This window comes from Hypomesus nipponensis, chromosome 8 (genome assembly GCF_054491055.1).
Source record: "Hypomesus nipponensis isolate SF chromosome 8, ASM5449105v1, whole genome shotgun sequence".
Taxonomy (NCBI): domain Eukaryota; kingdom Metazoa; phylum Chordata; class Actinopteri; order Osmeriformes; family Osmeridae; genus Hypomesus; species Hypomesus nipponensis.
Genome location: NC_140368.1, coordinates 12,131,221 through 12,142,500, shown reverse-complemented (window position 1 = coordinate 12,142,500; position 11,280 = coordinate 12,131,221). Strand labels below are relative to the sequence as shown.

Here is an 11,280-nt window from a genome sequence, read left to right as displayed (position 1 = left end):
AGAGAGAGAGAGAGAGAGAGAGAGAGAGAGAGAGAGAGAGAGAGAGGGCGAGAGGGGGAGAGAGAGAGAGAGAGAGAGCGAGAGAGAGAGAGGGGACAGGGGTTGTGTTTCATGTCGTCAGGAGCTCTGGGCAGATTAGGCGCTCTAGAAGTTTGCTGCGTTGGCTTCTGCAGAGAGAGATAGAGAAATGAGGAGGGAGGAAGAGAAGAGCTGGTCAGGGATGTAATGGAGGGATAGAGCTTCCACATAGGTGGGGAGGGAATACAGAAGGAAGGAAGGAAGGAAGGAAGGAAGATAGATAGAAAGTAAGAAAGAAAGAAAGAAAGAAAGAAAGAAAGAAAGAAAGAAAGAAAGAAAGAAAGAAAGAAAGAAAGAAAGAAAGAAAGAAAGAAAGAAAGAAAGAAAGAAAGAAAGAAAGAAAGAAAGAAAGAAAGAAAGAAAGAAAGGAAGGAAGGAAGGATGGTTCCTTCCATTCTTTCTTTTTTCCTTGCTTCCTCCCTTCTTGGAAGGTAGATAGAAAGGAGAAACAGAGATATGGATGAAAGGACAGGTGTAGAATACAATTTAAGAGACAGAGGGACAGTGAGGTAACTAGAAGAGGAGATTGAAGGAGGACTAAGAACACAAGATGGCGGAGTTGACGTTTGCGGGGGCAAATGCTAAGATGCAGTTGGAAATGGAGAGGAACAGCAGCAGGCCGTGTGCGTCTGTTGAAGCAGAGGCCAGGTCAGGAGACTTCATGTTGTTCTGCAGTGAGAGGAATAATGTTCTGGGGAGAAAGGAGATTTATTCTGTTTGCTGCCAGGGGAGAGGAAGGAAGGCGGTGACTTAGTGTGTGTCTGTCTGTCTGCCTGTCTCGGTCTCTTTCACTCTCTCTCTCTCCCTCCTTCTAACTCCTGCTCCCTCACTCCTGTTTCCTACTCTCCCTCCCTCTCCCTCTCTCTTTGTCTCCCTCCTTCTCTCTCCCTCTCTCTCCTAGTGAGATTCAATTTCCTGACAAAAGCCATGAAGGTCACCACAGTCAGTCACCATGGGAATTATCACCCCCGGTTACCATCGTCCAATCTCTCAAGAATAAACCAATTTTATGTAAATTCAGGATTTCAGTTATATCGCTTTAGGGAAGGAGTGTGTGTGTGTGTGTGTGTGTTGCCTGCTGGTCTGTGTGTGCGTTGTTATGTGTGTACGCATGCCTGAGCGAACGCGGATGCGTGCGTGTGTGCGCGTACGTGAAAGTCTTTGTGACAAAAGATATCCTTTCAGGCGACATTCCCTCCTTGTCAGGAGGGTGTCACCTCATCACCAGCTACATCACCCTGCTAGGAGAGGAGGGGGCGGGGTCAGGAGGGTGTCACCTCATCACCAGCTACATCACCCTGCTAGGAGAGGAGGGGGCGGGGTCAGGAGGGTGTCACCTCATCACCAGCTACATCACCCTGCTAGGAGAGGAGGGGGCGGGGTCAGGAGGGTGTCACCTCATCACCAGCTACATCACCCTGCTAGGAGAGGAGGGGGCGGGGTCAGGAGGGTGTCACCTCATCACCAGCTACATCACCCTGCTAGGAGAGGAGGGGGCGGGGTCAGGAGGGTGTCACCTCATCACCAGCTACATCACCCTGCTAGGAGAGGAGGGGGCGGGGTCAGGAGGGTGTCACCTCATCACCAGCTACATCACCCTGCTAGGAGAGGAGGGGGCGGGGTCAGGAGGGTGTCACCTCATCACCAGCTACATCACCCTGCTAGGAGAAGAGGGGGCGGGGTCAGGAGGTATTATTCGTCTCAGCCCGGCTAAGAGCAACAAGAGATAAGAGTGCGTGTGTGTGTGTGTGTGGGGGGGGGATCGGCGGAGCCTGATGGATGGAGACACTGCGCCCCTCCCGTCTCCTCCGTCCACCTCGTACTCCTCCTCATCTCACCACTCCCAGACCGTATGCTGGCGTGAGAGGGCGCGGGCTCACGTCCACGCCCACGTCAGCCGTGGGGGGGGGGGTGTGCATGGACAGCACCGTCAGTTTCACGCGGCATACTGTGTCCATGTGACTTCTCTGTGGCTCCTGCATATACGTTTGATTGGATGGGACCCTCGCATGCAAGCCCTGCTGTCTGCGAAACAGATATATCCACTGTAATGTGTATTTGGGGTGTGTTCCCCATGTAAGATTTCTTGCATGTTATACATACCTGTAAAACCACGTGTTGTATGTTACCCATGCATGTCCACTGTACTGTATGCTACACTTTCATATCAACTGTATGTGATACATGCATGTAAGCTGCGTGTTGCACATGCCCAGTACTGTTACTACTGTACTACCATTCACCATTCATCAGCTTGAAACAGACCAGAGGGTGACTCGTGAAGACCTTGACTCGGTTGGCCCAGTCATGGTTGTAATGTAAGGCTTTGTGTAGAATAGGCTCCTCTAAGATACAGGGCTGCACACAACTGACAGGCCTCTGTGTGTGTGTCTGTGTGTGTGTGTGTGTAAGAGAATGAGAGAAAGTACGCATGGTTGTGTGTGTGTGAGTATGAGAGAGAGTCTGTGTGTGTGTGTTCTCCTGCATGCATGTCTGACTTTGTTTGTTCTGCCACACAATGGCATTTGATCGACATCCGTTTTTGTTTGCCCCGATAACGCCCCCTGGCATGCTGTGAAATGAGGCGTTGACAGCTGGTAGACATGACTGCTGCAACACACAAACACACACACACCCATCCCCCCCCCCCCATCTTTTAGATGCCGAAACGATTTCCGAGTGGTATGCACTGTGGGTGGGGCATTCATTCTACGATGCCAACGGCATCAAAGACCAAGTTAAACAACTTCAGTGAAATGCTTGGTGTTTTTGCTGTGGTGCGTGCGTACACAAGTGCGTGTATGTGTGCGAGAGCTTGTGTGTGAGCAACTGAATGAGTGAGAGCGTATATATATATATATATATATATATATATATATATACGCGTGTGTGTGTGTGTGTGGTTGTACCCAGGGTAGGTCTGACACATTAAGGGCAGTAGAACGATCTCATTTCCTTCACAGTGCCAGCCTCAAGGGAGGCTGCATTAGTTAGCTGACCTGATGAGACGACTGAGGTGAGCTAGCTGTTTAGCCTCCTAAACCCAACCAGAGGCCGCCACACACACACTCTCACACACCGCACGCACGTACACACCTGTGTGTGAGTATGTCGTTGTTTGTCGGTGCCTGTATATGTGTGTGTGTGTGTGCTCGCCTCAGGACAGCTCAGGAAAGCCATTTTAACCAGGCAGCGTTCCCCAAGTAGTCACACAATTACAGCCTCATTAAAGCCACATAGTGAGAACCGGTTCCAAATCATTACATCCCATTAAAGAGCTCCCATAATCTGGAGACAAGGCCTGTTTACCTGCCTTTATAGTCTGTCTCTCCAGAACTAGTTCTGAGAAGGCAGTGCTTGGAGCAGAGGAGGGGGCTGCAGTGCTGTAAGGTTGTGACGGGTAGGACTGTTTCTACCCCAGGACAGTGTGTTTCTACCCCAGGACAGTGTGTTTCTACTCCAGGACAGTGTGTTTCTACTCCAGGACAGTGTGTTTCTACTCCAGCGCAGTGTGTTTCTACCCCAGGGCAGTGTGTTTCTACACCAGGACAGTGTGTTTCTACCCCAGGACAGTGTGTTTCTACTCCAGGACAGTGTGTTTCTACTCCAGGACAGTGTGTTTCTACCCCAGGGCAGTGTGTTTCTACACCAGGACAGTGTGTTTCTACCCCAGGACAGTGTGTTTCTACTCCAGGGCAGTGTGTTTCTACTCCAGGACAGTGTGTTTCTACACCAGGACAGTGTGTTTCTACTCCAGGACAGTGTGTTTCTACTCCAGGACAGTGTGTTTCTACTCCAGGGCAGTGTGTTTCTACTCCAGGACAGTGTGTTTCTACTCCAGGACAGTGTGTTTCTACACCAGGACAGTGTGTTTCTACACCAGGACAGTGTGTTTCTACTCCAGGACAGTGTAGTTCTACTCCAGGGCAGTGTGTTTCTACTCCAGGGCAGTGTGTTTCTACTCCAGGGCAGTGTGTTTCTACTCCAGGACAGTGTGTTTCTACCCCAGGACAGTGTGTTTCTACTCCAGGGCAGTGTGTTTCTACTCCAGGACAGTGTGTTTCTACCCCAGGACAGTGTGTTTCTACCCCAGGACAGTGTGTTTCTACTCCAGGGCAGTGTGTTTCTACCCCAGGACAGTGTGTTTCTACACCAGGACAGTGTGTTTCTACCCCAGGACAGTGTGTTTCTACTCCAGGGCAGTGTGTTTCTACTCCAGGACAGTGTGTTTCTACTCCAGGGCAGTGTGTTTCTACTCCAGGACAGTGTGTTTCTACTCCAGGACAGTGTGTTTCTACACCAGGACAGTGTGTTTCTACACCAGGACAGTGTGTTTCTACTCCAGGACAGTGTGTTTCTACTCCAGGACAGTGTGTTTCTACTCCAGGGCAGTGTGTTTCTACTCCAGGGCAGTGTGTTTCTAGCCCGAAACAGTGTGTTTCTACAAGGCAGGCCAGTGTGTTTTTCTACACAGTGGGATTCCAGCCACAAGCTGAATCCCCCCAGCTGGGGAGGACAAGCAGTGTACTGAACTTTTAGCCGAACATTACAGCTCCCAAAGATCGAGGTGGAGAGAGAAGAGAGAGAGAGAGAGAGAGAGAGAGAGAGACAGAGAGAGAGAGGGACAAACAAAGACAGGAGAGAGAGAAGGAGGCAGAGCGAGGGCACTGGCGCAGTCGGCTTGTGCAGAAAATCAATAACTCACACTGTGCTGGAGACTGCAGGGAGAGAGGCAGCGGCAGAGAGAGATAGAGGGGAACAGGGAGAACGGAGAGCTGTCGGTTTGTGTGTGTTCAGCCAGCATCTCTGTTTGAGCCGTGGAGGTCACTGGGTTCACCTCAGATAGACTGACAGGCAAGATGAGAGGGAGGGAGGGAGGGAGGGAGGGAGGGAGGGAGGGAGGGAGGGAGAGAGAGAGAGAGAGAGAGAGAGAGAGAGAGAGAGAGAGAGAGAGAGAGAGAGAGAGAGAGAGAGAGAGAGAGAGATGGAGAGATGGAGAGAGGTAGCAAGAAGAAGAGAGGGCTGGCTGGAAAGACAGAAGGAAAGAGCACTGAAGAGAGGGAGAGAGAGAGAGAGGGAGGGAGAGGTAGAGTGATCAAGCAAAAACACACTCCTACACCTAGCCAATAACAACTCTCCTGCACCTAGCTAAAAACCACACTCCTACAGTACACCTGGCGAACACTCCACCTCCACTCCGCCAACACATAGCTAATAACCTATTTCTACCCTTAGCTAACACCATGCTCTACATCCACTCAACCTTTCCTTTACTGACCTCAGTCAAGTACAGCACATAGTTGGACTTCTGAAAGGCCTTTGAAGACCATTGTTGATAGACAGACAGCACCTTTTGTTTCCGTCTCTCTCTCTCTCTCTCTCTCTCTCTCTCTCTCTCTCTCTCTCTCTCTCTCTCTCTCTCTCTCTCAATTCAATTCATTTCAGCTTTATTAGCATGACAGTCATTTCAACCATATTGCCAAAGCAAGACGCACAATAACAGACAACCATACATCAACAACACCATTCAAAAACAACTCAAGGAACGACAGTCTGTATTGTCCGGAACATGTGGTAACAACAAAGTGTCAAGAACAGAAAACAACAAATCGAAACAAAAACAGCCTAAGCAAATAGCTACATTGAGATGGACAACACATATCACATAGCCTCTCTTCTCTCTCTCTCTCTCTCTCTCTCTCTCTCTCTCTCTCTCTCTCTGGCCTTCTCTCTCTCTGACCCTCTCTCCCCCCCCCCTCTCTCATTCCTTTGTCTCATGCCATAGCATGCAGCTCCACTTCTGTCAATGGGTTGAGTTTCTGTTCCCCGCCGGTGACCGTGTAGAAATAATGAACGTGATTGGAAGCTGCATGATGGTTCTTTTGAAGGCATCACAGCAGGAGTACGAGAAGAAAGAGAGATTAGGAGCAGAAACAGAGTTCCTCAACCATGTTCAAGTCTAATGTGGTAATGGTTGCCATGGCGCTAAGCTGAAGGAAAGTCAGTATGAGATCCCGTCTGTGTCTGACAACAATGTCAGAGAAAGATGAAAGAAACTTGAGGAACTCAACTGTGAATAGGGTCGTGTAAGAATGCCTGTGAGAGCATATGCGGGTTTGCGGAGGTGCGTGTGTGGGGGCGGCGGGGTGTGTGTGTGTGTTTGCATGTGTGTGCTGTGCGGGTTTTTTTAAAAATTTTTGTTGCTCTTTTATCACTTGCTTCCTCCCCTGTTTTTATCTCTCCTTTCCTGCTCTGACCTTCCCTTCCCATTCATCCCAACCCTCACTTCCTCTCATACACTTCCTTCATCTAGCCGTCATGACCTCTCCTGTCTCTCTTCCCTGTCACCTAAGTTCATTTAATGACCCCCCCACATAACAAACGTGTTTCCCTCTCGTTTTCTCTCTTTCGCTCTCTCTCTCTCTGTCTCTCTCTCTCTTTCTCTTTCTCCCTCTCCTCTCCCTCCCCCGTTCGCTCTCTCGCTTGCCTTTCTCTCTCGCTCCCTTTCTCTCTCCCTCCCCTTTCTCTGTCTCTCTCTCTCCGTCTCCCCGTTCTCTCCCTCTCTCCTCTCCTTTCCCCCAGTCGTTTGTCCTCGTCCGTCCTGCTCAGTGATTGCGAGTGTTGACCGCGTCCCTCCGTGGCAGGGCTGATGAGCGGAGGCAAAGGGGGAGAGCGTGGGGGGAAAAGCGATGGTGAAAAACGAGGGTCTGAACAGAAGCCATTTCCTCGTGACACATCTGTCCGTCTGCCTTGACCCGGATGCGCGCAGCACTCAACACAACGGATAGTCTTTTTTTTTCTCTCTCTCTCTCTCTCTATCTCTCTGTCTCTCTCTCTCTCTCTCTCTCTCTCTCTCTCTCCCTCTCTCTCTCTCTCTCTCTCTCACACACACACACACACACACACACTGATTACAGCTCCCCTCCAGTAATGATGATCGTGGATGTTTATAGCCTACCGTCCTCTCTTTAGTCATTTATGACAGTTATATCGATGTATTGAACGTGGGGGAGGGTGTGTGCGAGTGGGGGTGTTCCGCTGTGACAAAAAAGAGAGAGACAAGATGGAGAGAAAGAGAGAGAGGTCAGTCAATACCAAGTAGGTCAGTTATTGTATGCTTTATCACAAAGTCAAGCCAATTGAGAACAGGGGAAGCTGGGATTTCTAAGAATGATTTTCCACTGTTCTATTCTATCAGGATATTCATTAACATGTCTCGCTTGAAGGCACACTGTGATGACCCAGGAGGAGTTAACAGATAAACTAGCTCTGAACTCCGCTATTCAGCCTGGGAGTGTATTACAGAAAAGTATGTGAGTGTGTGTGTTAGTGTGTGTGGGTGTGTGAGGTGTCGGCGCACGCGTGCGTGTGTGTGTGCGTGAGCATGCGTGAGAGGTTGCCTCTGCATACGTGTGTGTGTGCGTGTGAATGCGTTCATGCGTGTGTGTTCATGTGTGTGTGTGTGTGTGTGTGTGTGTGTTGATCGTTTCATCAGGATGGAAGGTCAGACAGATGAGAAGAAGGGGGCTTCCTGTAGCGTTGTGAAACATCTGGGGGGCTCCTGGATAGGTGGAGCCTGGCAAACACACAGGGTCTATCCTTCAGGAGAGAGCTGCCAGAATACTATGGAAGGATTAGAAAAGATTAGAGTGGATTAGACGACAGATTATAGCCCTGCTAATGAGAACATAGAGAGATTACACACCAGGAGAGGATCAGGACACACCGCTAATGGGGAGATGGATGGACGCTCACGCAGAGAGAGAGAGAGAGAGAGAGAGAGAGAGAGAGAGAGAGAGAGAGAGAGAGAGAGAGAGAGAGAGAGAGGGAGAGAGAGAGAGAGAGAGAGAGAGAGAGAGAGAGAGAGAGAGAGAGAGAGAGAGAGAGAGAGACAGAGAGAGAGACAGAGACAGAGACAGAGAGAGAGACAGACAGACAGACAGACAGACAGACAGACACACACATATTCTCTCAGATGTGTGTGTCGCAGTTGGCTTGCTCTCTGTTTGTAGATCATGCACTGGAAGAACATAGTGAGGGTCAAGATAGGACTGGATGTTTAAAGTGGCATGATGTGGTATCAGTCCCTGAGAGAGAAACTTCTTAACTGCCCTCAGCCCCCTGGCTCCTACAAAGTGAGAGAGACAAACACTGAGACTCAGAATAGCAAATAAAAACACGCTGACAGAAGACTATTGATCTATGATGTTCTTTGTTAAGCGTGTCACGTCAGTGTGTGTGTGTGTGTGTGTGTGTGTGTGTGTGCGTGCAGGTGTGTGTGCGTGCAGGTGTGTGTCTGTGTGTGTGTGTGTGTGTGTGTGAGAGAGAGACAGTGGGAGATTAGGCTGGTAGAATCCATTAGAGAGTGAGGGAGAGTTAGGGACCCTGTGGTTTGAATTGTTGACATGTCAGAACACATTCTCTGGCACAGTCTGTCTTTTTTCTTCTCTCTCTCTCTCTTTCTCTGTGCTCTCTCTCTCTCTCTCTCTCGCTCTCTCTCTCTCTTTCCCTCACTTTCTCCTTTATTTTCTTCCTCTCTATCTCTCCCTCTCTATCTGTACTTCCCATTCTCTCCATCTCTCTCTCACCCGCCCTCTTTTCTCCCTCTCTGTCTCTCTCTCCCTCCCTGTCCCCCCTCTCTCCCCCTGTGTTTTTACAGTAATAGATGGTCTAGTTAACAGGGAGGAAGAGAAGGTCGATACTCGCCACAGCCCTCAGAGGCTGTGAAGACACCAGGATGAAAGCAGGATAATGAAGAGTCCTCGATTTGTTCTCTGCATGTGTGTGTGTGTGTGTGTGTGTTTGCGTGCCTTTTATGTGTGATTAGTCCCCTGTGTGTGTGTGTGTGTGTGTGTGTGTGAGGTCTTTAAACCCATAAACAGCCTTGACAGGGCTTGACTCAGGGATGCTCAGTTTGAGTGACAGGGCCCCCCAACTCACGCCAAAATTGAGCTTTCTATCCACCGCGGGTCCTGGGAGATCCACGTGTCTACTTGAGAGACTGAGAAGCCATGATCACTCCCCGACTGGGGGGGGAACTCACAGGAACGCCATTTTGGATTTAATTGGCGGTCTGTGGTTGAGATGACAGGGAGATGAAGGTTCTCTGCAGGCTCTCATCTCTAATGACGGAATGTCAGCTGACGTCTCTCTCCTTGTCTCTGTCTCCATCGTTCCCTTGTTCTCTCTCTCTCTCTCTCTCACACTCTCTCTCTCTCTGTCTCTCTGTCTCTCTCTCCGTCTCTTTCTCTCTCTCCCCCCTCTCGCCATGTAACTTTATTTGAGGTGGATGTTTGTGATTTGAGGTGTGTGTGTGAGGGAGGGAGTATTTTGTTGTTTTTATCCATGTCGGATAACCCCCCAAATGTATTTGAGTGGTTAGAAACTGTGAACGTCTCAAGACAGAGCATGAACAGGACCTCTCTCTCCCCTCTCCAGCTCACTCTTCCACGCTTTCCCTCTCTCTCTCTTTCTCCATTGTCTGTCTTTGCCAGAGCTCTCGATGTTTCTTACTGGGAAACCCTCCATTTCTAGAGAGGATGCTTAGACACAGGACAGATGAAGATGTAGATAAAACTGTGTGTGTGTGTGTGTGTGCGATTATGATTAACAAGGAGATAAGCTCCAGTCAAGTAGTAATGTCTGGTAACACAGGAGTAAGGCCTTGTTGATTGTCTTCTATCTCTCTGCCTCATGAAGAATTGAAAAACTCATGCACGGGTGCACACACACACACACACACTTCAACTGCTGCTCTCTCTGAAGCCCCCTGGTGTGAACCGTCTGCCAAAGCCTTCTCTGCTCCCTCACATCTTCATCCATCCATTCTGTCTTTCTTTCTCCCCCCTCTTCATCTCTCTTTCTCTGTCTTTCTCTCTGTCTCTCTCTCTCTCTCTCTCTCTCTCTCTCTCTCTCTCTCTCTCTCTCTCTCTCTCTCTCTCTCTCTCTCTCTCTCTCTCTCTCTGTCTCTCTCTCTCTCTCTCTCTCTCTCTCGTTGTTTTGGCAGCTCTCTTTCACACATTCACCAGAGACCAGCTCCTCTCCTCTCTACCTCCCTCCCTCCTCCCTCTTCACCTTCCTCCTCTCCCCACCTCCCTCATCACCCCCTGCCCTCCTCCTCTTCTCATCTCTAACTTTGTATTCATTCTCCCTCTCTTCCTCCCCTCATTCTACTGACAGAGATGGTGGACATGTTGGCTGTGTGTCCATCGTGCGTGTGTATGTATGTGTGTATGTGTGTATGTGTGTATGTGTGTAAGTGTGTGATTGTGTGGGAGAGTGTGGGAGAGTGTCTGGGTGCATGCCTGTGTGCGTGTGTGCGTGTGTGTGTGTGTGTGTGTGAGAGAGAGAGAGAGAGAGAGAGAGAGAGAGAGAGAGAGAGAGAGAGAGAGAGAGAGAGAGAGAGAGAGAGAGAGAGAGAGACAGAGAGAGAATGTCCAAGCCTACATAAGCCCGATGTGACACCAGCATCAGTCCACTGCAGTATTCTCCTTGGTGGGCCATGTTAATCCTGTTGAGTGTGTCTTGTCTATACAGACAGAGGATGTTAATTCCATCTGTAAGGACTACACATCACGGTCCCTACAGGTTATTGATCTCTCTCACACACACACACACACACACACAAACACACACATCCCAGTTACAAAAGACTGAGAAGATGCCAGACTGCTGAATGGCCACTGGCTGTTTGAAATGTGTCGTTTGATGAGCTTTGTCCACAATATCCTTCTCTGTCTCGGCACTTAGACAATGCACACTCAGTATGTGACATAACCGTGAATGTGTGTGTGTGTGTGTGTGTGTCTCTCTCTCTGCAGAAGGGACTCCGTACACATGGTGGGTGGGCCGTGCTAGTGAGAAACACTTCTACTGGGGGGGATCCGGACCAGGCATCCAGAAGTGTTCCTGTGGCATCGACAAGAACTGCACCGACCCCAAGTACGACTGCAACTGTGACGCAGACCACAAGCAGTGGTGAGTCCCAGAGGGAGTGCGCGTGTGTGTGTGTGTGTGTGTGGACTGTCTTTTTTAATGAGGTTTGTTTTTCATTGTAGCCCAGAGGGCTGTTTGGCTGCAGCATCGGGACTTATATCTCGGTCGTGACATGTGTCCAATAGATGAGACTATGAGTTAGGGCTATAAACTGTGTCAGAGTGCCCCTCCCCTCTTTACGCTCTTCTCCTCTTTCCTCCTCCCTGC

The 11,280-nt window shown here is 49.7% G+C and overlaps 1 protein-coding gene across 1 annotated transcript in view; it reads left to right on the top strand.

Annotated features, from left to right (window-relative positions):
* The window catches only part of LOC146275206 (contactin-associated protein-like 2), a 165,466-nt gene that overhangs the window by 129,204 nt on the left and 24,982 nt on the right, over positions 1–11,280 (top strand). Inside the window, exon 16 of the mRNA XM_084702688.1 lies at positions 10,899–11,055. Coding sequence (XP_084558814.1) covers positions 10,899–11,055 — 157 coding nt within the window. The remainder of the gene's footprint in view (positions 1–10,898; positions 11,056–11,280) is intronic.